Source organism: Tenrec ecaudatus, chromosome 4 (genome assembly GCF_050624435.1).
Source record: "Tenrec ecaudatus isolate mTenEca1 chromosome 4, mTenEca1.hap1, whole genome shotgun sequence".
NCBI lineage: Eukaryota > Metazoa > Chordata > Mammalia > Afrosoricida > Tenrecidae > Tenrec > Tenrec ecaudatus.
This window is the reverse complement of record NC_134533.1, coordinates 20,337,373-20,360,943: the sequence shown is the minus strand read 5'-3', so window position 1 is coordinate 20,360,943 and position 23,571 is coordinate 20,337,373. Positions and strand designations below refer to the sequence as shown.

The 23,571-nt window shown below is 37.3% G+C and overlaps 3 protein-coding genes and 1 pseudogene across 3 annotated transcripts; 3 read left to right on the top strand and 1 right to left on the bottom strand.

The window, feature by feature from the left end:
• The first annotated feature begins 5,358 nt into the window (after positions 1-5,358).
• On the top strand, positions 5,359-6,294 carry LOC142446484 (olfactory receptor 5L1-like). Its single transcript, XM_075548231.1, has one exon. It carries the CDS (start codon positions 5,359-5,361, stop codon positions 6,292-6,294), a length of 936 nt encoding a protein of 311 aa, XP_075404346.1.
• Positions 6,295-9,009: 2,715 nt separating this feature from the next.
• On the top strand, positions 9,010-9,962 carry LOC142446483 (olfactory receptor 5L1-like; annotated as a pseudogene).
• Positions 9,963-17,319: 7,357 nt separating this feature from the next.
• On the top strand, positions 17,320-18,279 carry LOC142445723 (olfactory receptor 5AP2-like). Its single transcript, XM_075547653.1, has one exon. It carries the CDS (start codon positions 17,347-17,349, stop codon positions 18,277-18,279), a length of 933 nt encoding a protein of 310 aa, XP_075403768.1. The 5' UTR covers positions 17,320-17,346.
• A 4,150-nt stretch (positions 18,280-22,429) lies between these two features.
• LOC142446481 (olfactory receptor-like protein OLF2) lies at positions 22,430-23,368 on the bottom strand. Its single transcript, XM_075548230.1, has one exon. It carries the CDS (start codon positions 23,366-23,368, stop codon positions 22,430-22,432), a length of 939 nt encoding a protein of 312 aa, XP_075404345.1.
• Positions 23,369-23,571: the final 203 nt, after the last annotated feature.

Genomic DNA, 23,571 nt, shown 5'->3' with positions numbered 1-23,571 from the left:
GGTGCTCAGCTCACTTAGGTTTCAGTTTTCAAGTCCCTCCTCTTTATCTATATTTTCCTTATCTATATTAATGGGGATTGTTAATGTGTCTATCAACTAGGCCAAAAGAATAATTCAAAAGCTTCAATTCTTCCACGGGTTTCAATTCTTCCACAGGTCCAGCTTTCACATGTAAAGGAGGTCTTGGAACAAGTCCTCCTGACTCCTAAAGGTGACAGTTTTGCTCTTGAATACGTTAAAAAGCTTTCATTTCTCATTTGGCTGCTAGCCACAGGTTAGCAGTTCAAATGTACTAGCCACTACTCAGCATAAAGATAAGGCTTTGCACTCTCATTAGATTTTCAGCAAAGAGGGAAGGAGACAGTGGAACATCCTGGCACACCAAGTCCTGAGCATGATATTCCTACTCAGAGCAGCCAAGTCACAGAAAGCATCATAGGGCTGTCCCCACCACCAGGCACAACATACCTCACTGACCCATAGTGCTATGGGGAACAACACTGGAGACACAGTGCGGGAATTGTGCCCATTCTGACCCCTCCACAGCAGATCTAAATGCTCAGACTGTGCAACAGAGCAGCAAAGAGAGCAAAGCAATGTAGTCCCCAGAGAATGCCAAAAATAGACTTTGAGGGAAGAACATGGGACCTATCAGATGTATCTGGAAGATACTTCTAAAGGTAAAAAAAACACACCTGGAATTAATTATAGGGTTTTCCTTTTTCGAAATTGGTTTTTGTTGCTGTTGTTTGTTTTGTTCTGTCTTGTTTTTGTGCTTATTATTGTCTCAGCATGTGTATCCAGATAAAATAGGTGGGATAAACAATCCAATGGAGAAAACAACAGGACAAGTGGTACTAAGTGGACAATAGAGAGAGGGAGGCCGGGGGAAGAGAGAGGGGTGACAACCAACCCAAGGAAAAGGGAACAACAAGTGATCAAAAAGCAATGGCATGGAGAGTATAGGATGCCTGGTGGGGCTTGATCAAAGGCAATGTAGATGAGAGGAATTATTTAAACCTGAATGAAAGCTGAACATGATACTGGGACAAGAGGAAAGGAAAAGGAAATGGAGGAAAGAACTAGGAGGCAGACGACACTCATAGAAGTCTAAATCCAGGTATGTCCATATGTAAATATAATTATATATAACAATAGGGAAATAGATCAAAACAGATATATTTACATATTGAGTATCAAGGAGGCAGACAGACATTGGGCCTCTACTCACATCCTTTCTCAAGCAAGAACACTTTATTCTAATAACAGAATATTCTGTGATGCTCATCTTCCCAACATGATCACTGAAGACAAAAAGGGTGCATAAGCAAATGTGGTCAAGAAAGCGGATGGTGCCCGGCTATCAAAAGATATAGCACCTGGGGTCTTAAAGACTTGAGGATAAACAAGTGAACATCTAGATGAGAAGCAAAAAAGCTCACATGGAATAAACATACCAGCTTGTGTGATCATGAGGTGTTGATAGGATTAGGTGTTAGGCATCAGAGACCCAGAACAAAAACTCTTATCAATGACAATGAGCGGTAGTTCAGAGTGGAGACCCAAAGCCCATTTGTAAACAATTGGACATCCCCTTACAGAAGGGTCATTTGAAAGAGATGAGCCAGTCTGGGTGCAGTATAGTACTGGTGAAACGTACAACCTTCCTCTAGTTCTAATTGCTTCCCCCCAACCCCCAACCCCCACCCCCACTATCATGAACCCAATTCTACTTTACAAATCTGGCTAGCCCAGAGTGTGTACACTGGTACAGATAAGAGCTGGAAACACAGGGGACTCAGGACCAATAATGAGAGTAGTTATACCAGGAGGGGAAGGGGATGGTGGGCAGAGAAAGGGGAAGAACCCCATAACAATGATCTACATATAACCCTCTCCCAGGGGGTAGGAAAACAGAAGAGTGAAGGAAGAAAGACATTGGCTAGTGTAAGACATGGGGAAAAATTATAAATTTTTAAGGGTTCATGTGGGAGAGAGTGTGGGGCAGGGGAAAGAATTAGCTGATCCCAAGGGTCCAAGTAGAAAGAAATGTTTTGAAAATTATGATGACAACATATGGACAAATATGCTTGATGCAATGGATGGACGGATGCATTGTGATCAGAGCTGTACGTGCCACCGATAATATGATTTTTTTTAAAAAAAAAGAATTAGTTTCAGAAATTCAAGAAGCAGGTCTACACTGTCCTTAGGAGTTACGATGAGTTGGGAGGCACTCTATGGCAGTGCATTGTGAGATACTGCTACAGAAAACTCAAGTTGTATTGCATTGATGTAACCACAGAAGCAGGGAAACTGGAAACTAAGCCTACTACCAATTAAATTCACTTCTTGAGTCTTATTTTGTATGTGCTGCAGGATGGTAGGATTTGTATAAAGTAGGAAAAGGGAATTTCTTAAGAAATATTCATGTCATTTCGGGATGTCAATATGAGCTGCGGCTTACCTATTCAAAATTGGGGTTTTGTTTCCCCTTGATATGAAATCAGTGAAAAAGAAGGTCACCTGTGAGCTGGATGGACAGGGTGATTGCCGCAATAGAACCATAACTCTGGGAAGCAATTCACAGGAGTGGGCAGTGTTTAGTCCTGTTGGACATAGGATCATGTGATACTATGGGTTGGAAATGACACAATAGAGCCTCATAGCAATGACAGTACAAACTATAAGAGGAACCATGTTTTTCTTTTCCATTATTTCTCTAAAGTTAGGTTATGGCCTTAGTCATATTAATTATAAGTTTGCATGCCCTGGAGATCAACAAAATCATTTGTGTCTTACAGGTAGTTAGAGTTTGTTTTAATTATTATATTTGGCTTTCCATAGAGACTAATAATTGTTTGGAGAACTCGGTTCCCTTGAGATTAAATTATAGTATATAGTATCTAATGCTACTTTATCTTCATCCTGATACATCTTCAGTTCCAGAGAAGAAATGTCTTCCAGTCAGGTTTGTAAGGTAGAGCTTAATTCTATTTACTTAAAATATATTGTATTTAAAATAAAAATATTTTGAAAGATGTCTAATAATTCTATATGGAAGACTTAAGCTGAAAAGAGTTATAAGCTCTATCTTGCTTTTATAATATGTAAGATCTATCTTGTTTTACTATAAGTAATATCTATCTTTTTTTTCTATAACAGGTATCAACTATTTTCTAATTAAAGTATATTTACACAGAATTCCTTTTCCTGTGTGTTTATTTAAAATAGTTCTGTCTCTAGGTTTAAAGTGTGTTAATGCAAAATCAGTACAAATATTTTGTAACACCAACACTAGTGGTATATAGTATTATGTGTTAGAAATACTGAGTAAACAAAATAGTAGCTCTCCGCCCACCATTTTTCCTCCTGTTTCCTCATTCTTCCATACCATTTTCTTAATTGAATCTTGAAAATATAATCTCATATATAAGCTCTCTAATTGTTTCTCTAATTGTTACATAAATATATATATTAATTTTTCCACAAAGATTAATTTGTCTACAAGGACCCCTGGACTTTCCAGGTAATTTTGTTCAGGAAAGCATATAGTTCTTTTGAATGAATGATTGTCTGTACTATAAACTCACTACCATCAAGTTGATGTCAACTAATATCAACCTTATGCTACAGTATATACTATAGACTGTCTTTATTCTGTCCATATAGATTGGGAAGAAATTATGCTAAAATTATATAACTCTGTACTTTAGGTTTGGTAAAGTGTTGTATGTAAGCATGTATCACTGTGTGATCTGTAGGGACTGTTGCATATTTATCTGCTAAGCATGTTACATATTTATCTGCTGAGTGTAAGATCAACACTTAGCATGTTACATATTTATCTACTAAGCATGTTACATATATATCTGCTAAGTGTAAGATCAACACAATAAGTCTTCAGTTTAACAGTGAAAAATGTAAACCTTCTTTAAAGATTTACAGTTTTGAAAATACTATATAGGTACACTATGAGTTAGAATTGACTTGATGGCTCTGGGTTTGGCTTGTTTCATGCATGCACATAATTGGAGTAATCAAGCCATATTTTCAGCACAACAATTTTTAAAATAATCCCCAAATGAATAGAAAATACCAAGCTAGGCATGTTCCCCAAACTCTCTTTCTCAGTCTGCACTCATGTCTTTGAGGGTAGAAAGGAGGGCAGACGATAAAATCTCTCACTTCCCTCTTTATCTTTTCTCTAAGAAAAACTCTGAATTTCAGCTCTCACATACATGCATAGAATAGGTAACCAGTACACCAACCTAGTTGTGAGACTTTGGGAACACTATCATTTTTTACTGAAGTTATAGTGATGTTATTTCTACATTCTATCCTCCTTTAAATTTATACCTCTTTACACACCAACAACTTCTTCTGCTCCCAAGGAACACCATTAGTTTTATTGTTTTAAACAACAATGTCATATTAAATTTAAATTGTATCCTAATGTTCCAATATTATCATGCTGCACACCTGGTCAACATTTCATCCAGTTTATATGCAATTTCTCATATTTTAATATCATGGATATGGCTACAATATAGCAATGAACATACTCAACCAAAACAACGTTGATGTTTTAAAATATTTTTATAAGAGCCCACTAAGCATAAAATGTCTAAATTCATTTAGATTTTACTGTTGCTCAGTTAATATTGGACATATACTCTTTAACTGCTTTTCAGAGAAATTTATAAGACAATGAACATTGTTAGCATTGATCATTTCTCTTGTAATTAATATATATCCTTGGTTAATGTTATGAGCAAAAAGCTATGACATTCACTATATATTTTCATTTCACATGAAAGCACATGTGAAAAAAAAAGGTCTTTTGAAGCCTCCTAAAGCAAGAATATCAACATACTCTACAGCATTAGAAACAGAGAGTACCTCTTTTATGGAATATCTGTTATAAAAATATATACATAGACATATGTATATTTATCAAGATCACAACACCGGAAATGCCAAATGGACACAGATTGTTAAGATTTTTGGATATAGGATACAGCTTAAAGTGCTGTAAAATAAAATACTGAATCAATTTCAAATGACTATTAATTAATTTATTAATGTAACAGATAAATCCAATATATTGTGTACATAAATTCTGAGAATTAATTGAGGCTCCCGATGATGATAACTTTTACTCCGTAGCATCTAAAGAGATTTGTCATTAAACAATTTTGAATGTTTTGATTTTATTTCCTCCTTAAGTTTTCTTTAAAAAACAAACTATTTTTCATATCAAAGTTCCATTTTAGAGAATAATATAAAACTTTTATTCCCTTCAAGGAAAGTGATCAGACATTTCATTTGCTTCACAATACCTGAAATATATTGAAAATGATGGAGAAAAACTGCACCTTGGTGACAGAGTTCATTCTCTTGGGATTATCAGACATCCCTGAGCTGAGAGTCTTCATCTTTTTGTTTTTCCTTCTAATCTATGGAATCACAGTTTTGGGGAACCTGGGCATGATTGCATTGATTCAGGCCAGCGCTCAGCTGCACACCCCAATGTACTTTTTCCTCAGCCACCTTTCCTTCGTGGATTTCTGTTACTCTACCATCATTGTGCCAAAGATGTTGGACAATATCATAAGCAAAACCAAAACCATTTCCTTTGTAGAATGCCTGGTACAATTCTATTTGTTTTGTTTTGTTGCGGCAACTGAAGTCATCTTGCTGGCTGTGATGGCCTATGATCGCTTTGTGGCCATCTGCAACCCACTCCTCTACATGGTCATCATGTCCCAGAAGCTCTGTGTGGAGCTGGTGTCTGGCTGCTACATGTGGGGAACTGTGTGTTCTCTGATCCACATGTGTCTAGCTCTTGAGATCCCAGCCTATCACTCAAACGTGATTAACCACTTCTTCTGTGACATACCCCCCCTTCTATCTCTAGCCTGCTCCGACATCTCCATGAATGAACTGCTGTTGTTCATTGTGGCCTCTTTCAATGACATCAGCACCATTGTGGTCATCTTCACCTCCTACTTGTTTATTCTCGTCACCATCCTGAGGATGCGCTCTGCAGAGGGACGGCGCAAGGCCTTTTCCACCTGTGCCTCCCACCTCACAGCCATCATCGTCTTCCACGGAACCATCCTTTTCATTTACTGCAGGCCCATTTCTGGAAACAGCCCAGACACAGACAAGGTGGCCACCGTGTTTTACACAGTAGTAATTCCTATGCTGAACCCTCTGATCTATAGTTTGAGGAACAAGGATGTGAAAGAAGCTCTCAGGAAAATAATGGGCCCTAAGATATTTTCCTAAGGAAGGCGTTCTTAGCAGGAAGCATGGTTTCCAAGTGGAATGAAGTGGAACGAAGTGGAGGTTGAATAGCCAACTGCAGTTTTGACGTGGCACCCTTTGTCCTGTTTGACGTAGTTAGAAATGGTTGTTTTTGATTCACCTTTCACTATGCTTTTCTGTGGATTGAGTTTATTTCAGAAAATATTTCCTTTCTTCCATGTTTTAAATACATATTTAAATGACAATGTTGATATATATGTATTTAGATTGTTGTCAGAATTTCAAATGGAGAATAGAAAATTTCTGTCATTAATTTTTTATCTTCTTATTGGAAACTCATATTCCTTTTTAAAACTCAATTCCTGATTTTACTTGGTTATTTTATAATAAAGAAATTACTTTATAATACCTTTTGTGTATAACTGTATAAGATGAGGAATCTATATGTGGAGATATTAAAAAATTTATTATGCTCCTTTGTCTTATATTTGTTGTTTATTTCTTTTATCTTTTTTTAAAATCCTGTGGCTCCTATTGATATTTTGATTTTATGATCCATTATCATATAAGAAATGGAAAGTTATTAATAATTATTTAATAAGATTCTTTGGAATATTGATTTACCCCTAACAAGTGTCTGTGTCATTGTGTTGGCTTGAATGTTGCTGTTTCCTAGAAGCTCCGCCACCAGTATCTTAAGAAGAACAAAGTCATTCAAAGTAGAGCGATTTTAAAAGAATGAAGACTACGACAAAATAAAGATGGCTTGGAAATTTTCTTCTAAAAATGTATCAATGACATTATATGAATCACCAAATAACACTAACAGACTCATTTTGGGGGAGCATATCATCAAGCGGGATGTATTGCAATTGATTGAGACTATTAAACAGAATACATGTGAAATAATACAATGATATTTTTGTTGTATAACCGTGGTCATAGAAACGAACATGAAAGATGTGGCTTATGTAGAGGATGTTCAAATGAAGCAGACCATGAACAACACAGTGATAAGCCCACAATATTCAGAAGTGAAGGTAGGATTTTTTGTGAATAGTTAGTATATAGTCTCTCTCCACATTCGGGCTATGAGACTTGCCAATATCTTTAGAAATCCTAATAATATGGATTCTGGGCAGATAAGTTTACTTTGGAGACACAGGGAAATAAAATCTCCCAGACTTTTAGTTCTGTGATCCTCAACAAGCTAGTCTTGTAGTGTGGCTGCAACAATTATCACAAACTTAACAAGATGAGGCACTTAGCACCGGGCAGCATTTCTTGTTTTTTTACAGGATCACTGTGAGTCAGAACCATCTCCACTGTCACTGAGGAGAACAGCAGTATGATGTTTTTAAAAGTCTTATTGACATGTCATTCACATCCTATACAATTCAGAATAAAACAATTAAACAATTCAATGGTTTAGATATACTAGTGGCATGCACAATTTTGGAATATAGGGAGACAGAACAGTGAGGCACAGGGGCTCTCCTTTCCTGATGCCAGGATCATTAGTGTGCAAATGTATTTTCAAACAGGTTTAAATCATCATGAGGATTGCAAGCTTCTAGCATGCACATTCCTAATAGGGTGGCAAAGAGAGAAATGCCTCTACAAGGTCTGCCCCCGTCTCTCTTGTTCTCTGGTGATGATGACCAGTGTGCTACTGCTTTAGCTAGTTCTTTGCCTCAATCTGTGTGCTACACTACCTGGGAGCCAAACCAACCTGTGGATCATGTTACTAGATCTTGAGGCTCCTTTGAGACCTCCTGAACCATGCTGCCAGTGCATACATCCCTTGAGCATGAGGCTGGTGGGTCTTGTTGCCTTGCATTGCTTGCATTCAATATCTCTGGGCCTGCTTTGCTAAGCTCCTGTACTACTTACTGTTGCTGACCCATCCTGCTGTCTGCTGCCAGCAGGCAGCCTCTGTCTGTTTTGCCTGAGGGAAAGCTCCATTGTCTGCTTCCTTGACCTTTGACCTATCCTTTTATATAGGTAAAGTCATAAGCATGCTGGTTCTGTTTCTCTAGAGAAGCCTGCCTAACACACCTGGATTGCAGCTCCCGCATAGATGCATAGAATAGGAAGCCACTACTCTGACCTGCTCTGTGAGGCTTTGTGAACACTATTACTCTCCTCTTTTTTATGTTAATCAAATGTGTGGCTTAATGATTGTAGCCAAAGTTATTGTGCTGATATTTCTATATTCTAGCTTCTTTTAATTTTATAGCTCCTTTGGAGCACCATTTGTTATTCTGTCTTTGTATATAATGCAAAACACACATATATGTATATATATATATCAAGATCACAATGCCTATAGCATCACAACACCTACAACAAATGGACAAAGATTGTTAAGATTTTGGGATACATGAGACAATCTACAGAAATGTAAAATAAAATATTGAATCCATTTCATATTGAATCCATTTCAGAAGTATTAACTCATTAATGTAATAGATCATTCTAATCTATTGTATACATGCATTCTGAGAATCAATTGGGGCTTCAGTTGATGGTTACTTTTAATCTGTAGTATCTAAAGAGACTTTTATTTTTAACATTTTGAATGTTTTGACTTTTTATTCCCCCTAAAGATAATTTCCTAATAAGAAAACCATTCTCCCTATCAAATTTCCACTTTGGAAACTACTATGAAACTTTTATTCCCTTCTAGGAAAATGAAATTTAATTTGCTTTGCCATATCTGAAATATATTAGAAAATGGTGGAGGAAAACTGCACCTTGGTGACAGAGTTCATTTTCCCGGGATTATCAGACATCCCTGAGCTGAGAGTCTTCCTTTTTCTGTTTTTTTTTTCTTTCTTTCTTTTTTTCTAATCTGTGGAAGCACAGTTTTTGGCAAGCTGGGCATGATTGAGTTGATTCAGGCCAGCACTCAGCTGCACACCCCAGTGTACTTTTTCCTCAGACACCTTTCCTTTGTGGATTTCTGTTACTCTACCATCATTGTGCCCAAGATGTTGGACAATTTGATAAGCAACAATAAAACCATATCCTTTGTGGGATGCACGGCACAGTTCTATTTACTTTGCACTTGTGTAGTCACTGAGGTTATCCTGCTGGCTGTGATGGCCTATGATCGCTTTGTGGCCATCTGCAACCCACTCCTCTACATGGTCATCATGTCCCAGAAGCTCTGTGTGGAGCTGGTGTCTGGCTGCTACATGTGGGGAACTGTGTGTTCTCTGATCCACATGTGTCTAGCTCTTGAGCTCCCAGCTTATCACTCAAACGTGATTAACCACTTCTTCTGTGACATACCCTCCCTTTTATCTCTTGCCTGCTCTGAAGTCTCCATGAATGAACTGCTGTTGTTCATTGTGGCCTCTTTCAATGAGATCAGCACCATTGTGGTCATCTTCACCTCCTACTTGTTTATTCTCGTCACCATCCTGAGGATGCGCTCTGCAGAGGGACGGCGCAAGGCCTTTTCGACCTGTGTCTCCCACCTCACAGCCATCATTGTCTTCCACGGAACCATCCTTTTCATTTACTGCAGGCCCAGCTCTGGCACCAGCCCAGATACAGACAAGGTAGCCACTGTGTTTTACAGAGCATTGATTCCTATGCTGAACCCTCTGATCTGTAGTTTGAGGAATAAGGATATGAAAGAAGCTCTCAGGAAAATGGTGGGCCCCAGTATATTTTCCTAGGGAATACAGCTTCGGCAGGAATTGTCTCAACTGGGCAGTAATGATGTGGTGAATAGGTCGGCTTTACTTTTAAAGTCGAGGCCAAAGTAAGGAAATAGATCATTAAGGAATGATTCATTATGGTTATTATTATTCCTATATCTCTGTACTTTTCAAGAATTGGATACATTTCAAAAAATTCACCTGTTTATTTGCCTTTCTTAAATACTTAATTTTTTTCCCCCAATACTTTCTTTGTGGTCTCTTACTTCTCTTACCACAATCCATACCTTCATCCAGTGTGTCAAGCACATTTTCACTTATGCTGCCATAATCATTTTCAAAGCATTCTCTTCCCACTTACAGCCCTGATGTCAGCTCCCCATTTATTCCCCCTCCCTTCACTGCCCACCCTCCCACATGATAAGTTATAGATGATCAATATTTGGATTATAATTTTGAGAAGATAAGATTATAATTTTCCTATCTTACATCATTCTCTGTTGCCCCTCACCCATTTTTCTATTGTTCATTCTCCTGAGAAGGGAATATAGGTTGATCCTTATGATCAATTTCCCCTTTTTCCCACCACCCTCCCTCAATCCTCCTGGTATCTCAAATCTCATTATTGGCCCTGAGGGCTTTATCTATCCTGGATTCCCTGTTTGTGGGCAGTGTGTATGTTCTTGTCTAGTCTTATTTTTAAGGTAGAATTGACGTCCTGATAGTGGGGGACAGGAAGCATTAAACAGTTAGAGGAAAGTTGTGAGTTTCATTGGTGCTGTACTGCACCCTGAATAGGTCATCTCTTACATGTGACCCTTCTGTGAGAGGATGTCCAATTGTCTGCAGATGGATATTGGGTCTCCACTCCTTGCTCTCCCCCACAATTCACTTGATTATCATTTTGGTCTGGGTCTTAGGTACCTGGTACCTGATCCCATAGAAAACTCATGATCACAGAAACTGGTGTGTTTCTTCCATCTGGGCTTTGTTGCTTCTCAGGTAGATGGCCACTTGTTTATTTTCAATTTTTTTTAAGGCTCCAGACACTATACCTTTTGATAGCTGGGCATCACCAGCTTTACTCTCCACATTTACTTATGAATCAATTTTGTCTTAAGTAACTATCTGGAATACAATATTGAGAGTTTGCATCTTGCTCTAAAAAGCTTCAAAAATCCAATGGAGAATCTATGGCCATCCTCATTTAGTATTCATTATGGAAACTAGGATTCCTTTCAATACTGAATTCATATTTAATTGTTTTCACTGTTACATCAATAGTGTGGTCAAGGAATGGGAAAAGGATGTTTTGTTTATTAACTGAGCCTAAGATACAGAGTTTATGATAGCATTTCTGCCCCTAGAATCTCCCTTTATCTTTCTGTAAAAAATCATTTTATCCTTGGTTTGTCACATTTAAAAAAAATTAAATCTGAGATTCCTTCCTTCACTTAATGAATGAAGGAAATCAAATTGCTTCTCTACTTTTCAGAAGATTTCCTAGAAGTGTTTACACTTTTAAATCTGGCAGCAGGGAGAATACCAGATTTTGTGGTGCTTGAAGAACTGCCAACAGTAATTAAACCCACCAAGGCTAGCCGTAGTAGATAGATTTTAATGGACCATCAAGAAGAAAACCATAAAGAATGCCTTGACAATCTTATAATTAACAAGCAATCCTTTTGGAATCACATGTGTGACTCATTGGCTTTGAAATGATCATCAGATATTATAATTTCCGATTGGTACTATTTGACTAAGTGTGATATAATAAAAACATGTTTTAAGGAAATATCAGTGACAATAAATATAAAGTGTAGAACACACACACCCACCAATCTTCAGTCTCAAAACAATTTTTAAAAAAACCCCTAAAACTCATTGTCATCATGTCCATTCGAATGACAGCCACCATATAACATAGAGATGAACAGCTCCCTGTTGGTTTACAGGAGTGGAAACACCTCGATTTCCTCCCTTGGAACACCTGGTAGATTTGAATCACTAGCCTTGTAGTTTGCAAGGCAACTTGTAAACTGCTACACCATAAGCACTCCATTCTCTTCAATTATTTCTCTGACCTTAATAACACCCTCCTCTGTGTGTGTGTAGTAAGTGTGTGTTCGACTCTCATTGCCTTCGAGTCAATTCTGACCCATAGCTACCCTGTAAATTAGGGTAGAAAGAACTGCCAGACTGCAACTCCTTATGGCAGTAGAAGCTCTTTCTTGCTCCTGAGGAGTGGCCGGTGGTTTCAAGTTTCTGACTTTGCAACTAGCAGCCCAGGGCATAACTACTCTGTCACCAGGGCTCCATAGTTTGGGTTAGATCACAACATTAGAAGGACTTAGCTTTTAGAAAGCATTCATACTAACACGTCATTAAAAAAATATCTTTGGGTCAAGGGCCACTTGTTAACCAGTTAGAAATAATCTATTCTATTATCATTGGCATAATTATTATTTCAATTAAACAAATAGTGGTTAATAATTGGAGTCCTGTTTTATTTAGGACGAAAGATGGGACAATGTTGAATTTTATATAAATTGAGATTTTTCATGTTACCTCAGATATTTGACATCCTAAGTTAAATGTAGGAGAAATTATTTACCCTTGAATTGTCCATTAGCATTGAGATTCTTAGTTATGATACTACTAGTATTTTCTGTCAGATGATTATTTTCCATGGATTCTGTCCTGGGTAGTGTTGTATGTTGTAAAGTAATCCTGGCATCTCCCCATAATATGCCAACATCATCCTTTCTCTACTCCCTACCAACTGCCCAGAATTGTGACACACAAAAATGCCTTCAGAGATGATCCAATCTTCCCTGAGGAGCAAGCCCTCCTGTGTTGGGTACCACTGAGCTGGTGCATCAGCATTCTTCTCATAGAGACCTTCACTATTAAAACTCTCTGTGTTTTCAAAGCTGGTTGTGGAATGCCTTATTTGTCTAAATTAAATACATGTTTGCTGCCACCTCTTCCTTTATTAGATAACACATTGTCTCCAAACCTCATTTTAAAATATCCAAACTTATTATGGGCTTTCCTATTACTATAGTATTATCTATGTTGCTTTACTACTTTCTTATTCTGTACTTGTCTAAATCCTTAATTCTCAGTACCCACCTTTTCTCTGTTCTCTATCTAACATGATATCAAGTGCAAACCATATAACGCATAAATGTGTTCCTTTATTGATGGCTGTACAATCTGTTCTGGTCTGGGATGGTCAACCTTCAAGAGATAAATAGGACTCACAGTGTGGTGTGTCCCTATAAAGAAATGCTGAACCTTGACACTGACTGCCTAAATTAGGTTTTTCTTCTTTGGAGGTATTAGTAATTCCCTCTTGAGTTTCTTGTCACAGCACTTGGGAAGTGGACACAAACATACACACACACACACGCACATGCATATCATCACAAAGAACTCTACCAAGGTTTATTTATGCATAGATCAATACGCTTCAAAATCAAAGTTGGTCACCCTTAAGAGTTGAAAAGAACCCTCTCTAGGGAAATGGTTTTTACTTTCAAAGGCACGAAACGGTCAAGGTGGAAGCTCTACAGAGAGTCATACAGTGTTCTGATTAGTTAGCTTAGTGAGTCCTTAGGCTTCCTCCTTATTTATTTCTAAGTGTATATCAGGCTACAGCTCCATGTCAGGATACACACCAGGGCTGGTCTCAGGCTCACCTCTCCCTTAATAGGCAGATGTTTGCCCTGTTCTGTCCCCATAAATAGCATACTTTAGAGTTATTAAGTTTATTCACAATTATTTCTCTTTTGACATGTTGGATTTTAGGGTCTTTTTCTCTACCAATGGATATCTCAATATGTTTGCTTCCTCCTTGATCATAACAACACCCCTTTACATAGAGTAATTTAACATGTATTTGATAAATTATCTTTAGCTGGTCAAATTAAAAGTAATATATTAATACATATTTTAATCCAATATACTATTTAACAATCTAGCATTTAGAAAGTCAAGACATATTTACTTGGGACATCTTCCAGATCATTTTGTTTTGTTTAAACATCTCTTAGTAAGAACAGTTTTAATTGCTCACACGTCATTTTCCTTTGGGATTTAGGTCTGAGAGTATTATTCCCTGAGAAATTATGTGTGTGAGAGAGATGTGGAAGATGACCTCAAGTCACTCAAATCAAAGTATAAAAAGCACATTCTCCTAAGAAGCCAATGCCTTCCTAGGGGAGGTAAACATTATTTCTATGAACGTGGATGACACTGGGTAAATGGATCTGGGTTAATGTTGCAGTAAAATAACTGTTATTATTTTTACTTGATTTTCCCATTAGAAAATGAAATGAGACCATCAACAATGTGAATCAGAAAGTGGGGGAAAGAAAGACATACATTGGGTAAGTAATCTTAACAGAACCACACATTTTAGCATGTACATTGAGTTTTATAAGATCATCTCTCTCTCTATTTATTTCTTATACATGTAGCTAACAGATACAGCGTAAAAACACACATGAAATAAGGTGGGTTGTCAGTATCCAAAGTGCTTCCAGCACCAACAATAGCACAGAGCATTGAACAAAACGTGTTATCAAGATGAAACACGGAATTAGTGAACTCTTCTTGGCGGTGGTATTAGATGCCTTTGAGTGGATTCTGACACATGGTAGCCTCATGGGTGTGGTGGGGACTGCTTCGCGAGGTTTTCAGAGCTGTGACCGTCCAGAAGCACATCGCCAAGTCTACCTTCAGAGGTGACTGATTGCGTTGGAACCTGGACTCTTTAAGAGCGTTGTCTATCCATGAACTCTAATTGGGAATCCTTTTTTCCTTCTTATCTGAGAATGCACTGGCTCCTTCTTATTTGCAGAGCTATTCAACTCTATATCTGCTCAGCTGGCCTGTGAGGATTGTTTCTTTCCTGTAAAATTGAGAGATAATCAGTCTTCCTTAATATTTCAAAAAGTAGAGAGAATGAAGTTAAAGATGAGAGCGTTTTAGCAGCTATCAGATCAAAATGTGTTAAGTCCAGGTATTTCACACATGTTCAAAATTCAAGTAGGCAGCTTATCATAAACAGAGCGAAGTTAGAAGATCAGGAATGTTTGAGCAGGTTTCTAGATTTCATGATCATTAAACTCAGTTGATTTACTCTAAAGGTATACAAAGTTTTAATAAACTATTTAGTTTAATTAAAAACCTGTGACAAATTGGGAACACTGTAATGATCATTACAAAGATAAATTTAAAGATGCACTCTTATATGCCTAGAAATGCACAAATATACTTAAAATTAGATTTTAAAACTGGATTTTACAAGGGGACAAGAGAATCAATTTATTCTTCATTGGAAAATAAAATGTTTATGTCTCTGGACAGCCTTCCTGTGTATTGCTAGATTATCAGCAAGTGTAGGCCTGTACAATAGGGAAAGGTCAAAGTGCAAATAGCATGGTTAGAGGGATAGATGAGCCCATTTCAAAATCTTATTGAATTTGTCCCTAAAGAAAGAACAGAAACAATTGTGGCTATAATTAAACAGTTTCAGAGGTTGAAAATTAATGAATTTGTTAATATAAAGACTCCTTGCGTTACCTTCTACAGGTTGGATTCTGGATAAATTAGACATCGCGATGGACCCAGAGTTGGTTACTTTGTTGCCATTTGCTGTGTTGACATGTGCTATCCTGATGACAGTTAAAGAGCAAAATCAGGAGGACATTGAGATTATTGGTGGAAAATGATGAGCATGGTGGCTTAGTGGTTATTCACGGGGCTGCTAACCACAGGTCAGCAGTTAAAAACCGTCCAAAGCTGCTCTGGGAAAACATGAGCTTTTCTGCTCCCCTATATATTATTCCATAGCCTCACTGTGAGTCAGAATTTACTTGGTATCAGTGGGTTTCTCAGTTTTGAGTTTTGTTTTAGGCATTGGATATTTTAGAGAAATCTCTTTGTGAAGCCAGTGTTGAGAAGCAAGAACCCTATTTCTGTTGGCATATCCTTAGTAGTTCTGTTTCTACAGCTGACACACCCTGCAGCTCTACATGTGCTTTCATGCCGTCTTCTAAGACACTAACCTGACAATGACTTTTGGAGGATCAGTCTGCAGGGCCCTGAGCCCTGGTGGCTCTGTCGGGTAAACGATGGACTGATAGCCCCAAGGTTGGTGGTGTAAACCCACCAGACCAATGGGAGAAAGATAAGATATCTGCTCTGGTTAAGATCTACAGCCCTGGAAACTGTTTAGGGTGGTTGTGAGTTGGCATTATGTGCTGTCTTCTTTTAAGCCTTGAAGAATAATGAATGTTAAAAGAAGTTTTATAGAATAAATTGTATGTGTTAAGACCCTCGGGAACTGCCTGATAGTAGCACCACAGAGTGGGTGTCTACTAAAATGCCATTGTTCTACATGAGCAAACTATTCTCTGGCAAAGGACTGAAGGTACCTGAATAATAGCGCAGTATTTCCTTTACGCAAATACATGAGTCTGCTCACCATGTTAGGTACACATGACCATATCTTACAGATGGGCACATTATCTTAGATTCAATTATATACTGTAGAGACTAGCAGTGGTCCTGGTAATGGAGGTATGCTCTAAGTGGGTAAGGAGTCTGCATTGCTGGAAGATGGAGAATGAACAGAGCATAGATTGGATCTGACAAGATTTACCGTGGAGCAGCTGATCAATTGACTTGTGCAATGGAGATGATCAGAGGGGAACAGAGCATTGATCAGAATGGTAGCAGGCATGGGTGGCTTGGACAGAGATAAAATGTTTAGTTTTGTTATTTGCTATGCATTGGGTGTAGTGAATAGAGTTGAAAAACTGAGGGTGAAGAACAAACAGAGTCAGTAGCTTGCTTGAGGTTATTGTCTATAAGCTAGCCTTATAGAAATGAATAGATTTAAGAAAATTGAAGGATGTATTCAGCAATACAATGTAAAAGTACAGATTTATCAAGGGTTCATGAGGGAGAGGGGTACGAGGAGGGAGTGGGAAGAAAGAAAGGTGAGGAGCTGATTCCAGGAGCCCAAGCAGAAAGCAAGTGTTTTGAGAATAATGAGGGCAATGAATGTATAAGTGTGCTTTACACAATTGCTGTATGTGTGGATTGTGATAAGAGTTGTATGAGCCCCAGTAAAATGATTAAAAAATAATAATAAATAAAACTGCATATTTCCAGTATTAAAATATTTGAAAACCTATGCATTACATAGGAATAACCAAAATATGACTGATTGGAATGCCTTTTCTATTTTGACAATTTAAACTTAATTACTTTACTATTGCTCTTGTTGTCAGTGTTATTATAAACATCACTTTTATAACAAGGATATTATAAACATTTCCCTCATTACTCTTCCACAGCTCCAGAAATCCCAAAGCACTGAAGGAGGATGAAGGAAGTGAATGGCACAGTGAAGACAGAATTCTTGCTCCTGGGATTCAGTGACCACCCAGAACTTCAAAGTCTCCTTTTTGCTGTGTTCTTTTCCATCTATTCTGTCACACTGATGGGAAACCTTGGGATGATATTTTTAATCACAAGCAGTTCAACCCTGCACACCCCTATGTATTTTTTCCTCTGCATGTTGTCTTTCATAGATGCCTGCTACTCTTCTGTTATTGCTCCCAAGTTGCTCTTGGATTTGGTTTCTGAGAGGAAGACCATTTCTTACAATGGATGTGTGACACAGCTATATTTTTTCTGTTCTTTAGTTGACACAGAATCTTTCCTTTTGGCCGCCATGGCTTATGATCGATACATAGCTATATGCAACCCCCTACTTTATACTGTTATTATGTCTAAGAGGATTTGTTGCCAGCTTGCAATGGGAGCCTTTTTGGGGGGCACCATGAGTTCTATTATTCACACCACCAACACTTTCCATCTCTCTTTCTGCTCTAAGGAAATTAACCATTTCTTTTGTGACATTTCCCCACTCTTCTCCTTGTCCTGTATAGATACTCATGTGCATGACATCGTGCTGGTGGTCTTTGCTGGTTTAGTTGAAGCTATCTGCCTTCTCACAGTTCTTCTCTCCTACGTTTTCATTATAGCAGCTATCCTCAAGACAGGGTCTGCTGAGGGAAGAAAGAAAGGGTTCTCCACGTGTGCCTCCCACCTGATTGTTGTCACCATCTACCATGGCACCTTGATCTTCATTTATTTGCGTCCCAGCACAGATCATTCACTGGATATCGATAAAGTAACCTCTGTGTTCTACACATTGATCATACCTATGCTGAATCCCCTGATTTACAGTCTAAGGAACAAAGATGTCAAAAATGCCTTTAGAAAAACTATCACCCGAAAACTGCTGCCTTAGGAAAGAGTGGAATGAAACTTGAAAACATTTTCTGTTTCTTGGCTTGCGGTTAGAATATGGGGAATGTACGTTAATATTTGCAGGTTAGGATGTCTCTGCTAGAGAATGCAGGAAGGACCTAATATTAACACTAGCATTCTCACATTTCTTAGGTTTTCTGTTACCATTTTAAATTTGACATCTTTATCTCTGGAACAGATCTACCCATTTGTTTGTCTATCACATTTCACGCCTTTCCTCATTTCCTCTTTCCATTGTAACCTTCTCTCACTGAGATTGAGTCAATGCTGACCCATGGTCCCCCATTCTGGGTTTTCAATACTGCAATTCCTTATGGGAGAAGAACGTACAGTCTTTCTCCCACGGAGAGGCTCCTGTGTTTTAACTGCTGGCCATGGGGATCGCAGCTGAATGCATAACCACTACACCATGAGGGCACCTTACACAGCCATTACTTAAAATGTCAGATGAGTCATTGGCATCTTATAGCTAGTTCCATCTTTTGTGGATATAAATAGGATTCATTATGATTCGGTTTCATTAATTTTGTATTGCATCCATACTGTAGCACTTCATTAATTTTGTATTACCTCCATACTGCAGCTGTTCAACTCCTAATTGCTCTAAAAAAGTTCTGTGCAAAGTTAACCCTGACATGGCTTTATTTTCCTGAATTTATTTTCAATTGGAGATGATAACTTACATTTTGGATACAAATAAAATCCCATATGTCCTCATTTCAAGACTTTCAACAATGTCTATCTTACTTGAAGCTACATGTACCTACATTCTGTTCTAGCCATTGCTTAGATTTATTCATTAATTCTTCTTTGTCATTTAATACCTCATCTCTACCATCTTTCCCAATAATCTTTATGAAATAGACCTATATAATTTTAATACTGATTGTTTTTATTATTGAATATATGTCTTTAGTAGGTAGAAAATATTTTTAATCAGTATTTTTTGGTCCAGTCTCTAGAGTGGCATTGTACACAAACAAAACTGTTATTTGGTTTCAACAGTGAAGCATGTTGCACATTGAAATTTGAGGCTGATGAGAACCAAGAGTTCCTTAATAAACTCTGAGCATGAGCTGTTCTCTGAAGGGCTTCCACCAATTATCATGGGTGTCTATTGGGTTGGTTCCATCTAAGTGTCTGTATTTAGTTACAGCCCTGGTTATAGGGTCATAGACCACAATGTAAGGTGAAGTCCTCTGTAATTAACAATATAAATTATTTTATTGACAATATGTGACCTTTAGATCAGAAATATAGGTCAGGTAGTTGACCATGGAAATAGACATGAGAGTGTTGTGAACAAAATTATTAACCATGAATAAACCTCTACTAATCTCCAAACAGGAATGAAGGGAGGCTTAGGGAAGGTAAGTCTTAGGCAAGTGGAAGAGTGAAGTACAAACCTAAAATTTTTCAGGGTAGGCTCTAAAACTAGAGTTCCTCAGACTTGAGAAGAAGACTCAAAAGAGTGTAGAAAGAAGAGACATGGGGGCTTACCCATTTTCATGAGATGATGCCAAGAACAAAACTTTCTTATTGTTAGGGTTCAAGTTTATAAAATTCTACCCTGTGGATAATTGATTAAGGGAATTGTATCATTAGAGAGTCTGTTGCACTGTGAACTTTCTTTTGAAATAACTATGTTCTTGTAATAATTGTTAGCATTTTAAAGCCTTTTAGAAAAGGCGAGTACCTTTCTGAAGTTGACATATATAGAGCAGTGTATGTTGGTATGTATTTGCTTACTAGATATATTCATTTATAAAAATAAATTATATAGATATATTCATGTATATAAACAAATTCTTGCTAAGCAAATGGAGAACCCAAGGTTATACAGCTACAAAGGAAATGGCACTACATGGACTTGAACTTATGTCTATTTCAATTCAAACTTTAAAACATAATCTTAAAATCTTTCTCTCATGTTGACAAATTTTTAAAAACAAAAATGAGCATGCAAAATTTGAAAAATCCTGGTGCTATGCTCATTTCTAAAACCTCTAGTCAGCATCTTGAAGAGGAAGGGTAAAAAAACACATACAAATGTATCAAGTGATCTACATTTCCTTACACATCTAAATGAAAATTGATTATGAATAGGAATTTTACATAAAATGAGTACATTTTATTTTCATAAGTGTGGATATAGTTAAATAACACCTATTGTAATTTAACAAAAAAGCAGTCAGATAATGATAAGGATGTCCTAATTATTTATTATCTAATATAAGTTATCCTAAGAACATCAATTAAGGTCTTTGAGATAATAGAGTAAAACTCATATTTAACCGATAATCAGCCCATTATCCTTCTCAACCCTGAAAATAAGTAATGTCAAATAGCCTGCTGAGTATTGCATGTTATTAATAAATTATATCATCTTCATTGTTTTTTAAAGTACATGGCACTAAGCTCATTTTTTTACTAAAGGAATATATAAAATTAGGGAAGAGAATCTAAACTAAAATCACATGTAAATTATTACTCTACATTTTCTCTTCTAAAGGTAATTGCCTCATTTTTCTTTTATGATAACAAGCAAAATGAAATGAATATCCCAGGGCACATGTTTTTTATAACAGGATTAATTGCTAGGTGATTACAGTGAAAAAGACACATGCAATTAATTCAATTAAGTCATCAAAATAGATTATAGGAGTGTTCAAAAATAGTTTATTATTATATAATTAAAATAAGGTTCAGAATTAAATTATTAGAAAATGACAAGAATCAAGTCATTTAGAGTAAAGTCATTTTAATGAATTTATAAGAATATCCATTATACAGGCACACATATTTACACACACATACAAATCCATAGATAATTGTTATTAATAAACTACTATGATAATGCATTTTCATTTTTCTTCTTCTTAATGAAATATGTACATATTGTCATTGTCCCCCCTGCTAAGGATATTGATGTGGAAAAGAGAAAATTATATGACACATTCCACTCATTCAGAGTTGAGCACTAGTAAATTTTTGCTTAGGACAGAATAGGGTTTCTGCCATCATTATAAATGTAACATCAAGGTAAATACAACCTTGTCCTTTGTTTTCTTACTATCCACATTAAATATATTTTCATGTTAATAGCTTCTCATTTGTAACATAAACTATACACATTGGGTATTTTATTTGTTTATATGTTAGCTTGTATAGTGCATTATGAACACATCATGGGAGGTGGAGTGTGCTTTTGAAGTTGTCTTATGGAAGGTACAGATTCTTCACCCTCAACCATGATTCCTAATGTTGATATTTTATTGGCAAAAGCATCACATCACGAGTGACAGAAGAACCATGGCTGTTTGAAACTGTAATCAAGTGAAGAATCATTCACACTCTTTGAGTTATAATGCAAAGTTTCAAGGGGATGTGAAAGTAGACAGTAGATATAAACCAGTCTAAATTTGATTCAGAAAAACTCGCTTCTGGCTGAAAAATTAGTTTTCTTAAACCCAGTTTTAAACAATTTACTTTCAATGTTAAGTAGTTTGAATTTGGCTAGAGGTTATACACTGTAATGACCCATGTAATTTCACTTGGATATACAGACACAGAATAGAGGATCTTTTATTAATAATAGCAACTTTTGTGCATTACATTGTTTATTACTTGAAGAAAACATTAAGTGTAATTATTATTGCGCCCTCTACTTAATTGATCTGTCTGGGAACAAGGACAGCCAGATTGCTCTTTATAAGGGTGATAAGACTTTGTTTCACATGCTTTGGATATTTAATTAAGACAGACCCATCCTTAGAGCAGGGCATAATATCTGGCAGAAATGAGAGTGGGCAAAGTAGAGGACGACTCTTAGCAAAATGGATTGATACAGGTTCAGTAACAATGGCTTAGACAATAGCAGCAGTTTTGAGGATGGTGCAGAACCAGGCTGTGTTTCCTCACGTTGTACATAGAATCCCTAGGAGTCAGAACCAACTTGAGGGCACTGCACATGACAACATCCATTGAGGCACAAAGAAACTAACAACAAACCTATAAAACTATCTACAAAGGCAGTGTTGAGGAAACTGAAGACTCTTTTCCATAGTAGACATTTAGCTCTAAAAAGTTTTAAATGCATCCATGTTTTTTTAATGTGACAGTTTATATGTTTATCCAGAACATAATTTAGAACCCATTGTTTTTTTGAGGGCACCCATCACGTCCTTATTTCTCAGGCTGTAGATGAGTGGGTTTAACATAGGGATCACAACTGTGTAGAACACAGAAACCATTTTGTCTGTGTCCATTGAATAGCTCGAACTTGGTCGGAAATACATGAACAAGAGGGTACCATGGAATATAGCCACTGCGGTTAAGTGTGAGGCACACGTCGAAAAGGCTTTGCATCTCCCCTCAGCGGAGTTCATTCTAAGAATGGTTGTTATAATATAGCTATAGGAGAGGAGGACCGATAAAATGCTGCACCCCAAAATACAGCTACTAAAAGTGAACAATACTATCTCATTAATGGATGTATCTGAGCAAGAGAGGGCTAGTAAGGGGGGAACATCACAGAAAAAATGATTGATAATATTGGACTTGCAGAATGAAAGGCGAAATGTGCAGCTTGTGTGGATTGCCGAATCCACCAAACCTATGATGTAAACACCAGCCACTAGCCAGGCACAGATCCCTCCAGACATGGCAATTGTGTAAAGGAGTGGATTGCAAATAGCTACATAACGATCATAGGCCATAACAGCCAACATGAGGCAATCCACATCAGCAAATGCCCCGAAAAAATACAGCTGTATGGCACACATGTTATAAGGAATCCTCTTTGGCTCAGATAAGAAGTCAGCCAGCATCTTGGGAGAGACAGTGGAGGAGTAGCAAACATCACAGAAGGACAGGTTGCTCAGGAAGTAGTACATGGGTGTGTGGAGTCTAGGGTCCACCTTGATCAGTAGCATCATGCCTAGATTTGCGATCACAGTGATACCATACACCAGGAGAAACAGCACAAAGAGCTCCTGCTGCACATCTTTTCTAGCAGAAACCCCTACGAATATGAAGTCAGTAAACAATGTGTGGTTCTCAGCAGCCATTGCTTAGATCTGTGAAATTCCTGGCTCTGAAAGGAGGGAAAAGGAAGAGGAAAATTAGCATCTGCATACTGTCTTCATAGTTTATTCTGAGGTTCTTTTAAACTTTTCTTTCTAATAATTAAGAATAAGTAAAGAGAGAATGCTAGGGCTACTTGAATGGAACTGACTCAGATTGAAAATACTGAAAGTAGAGCATATCTATG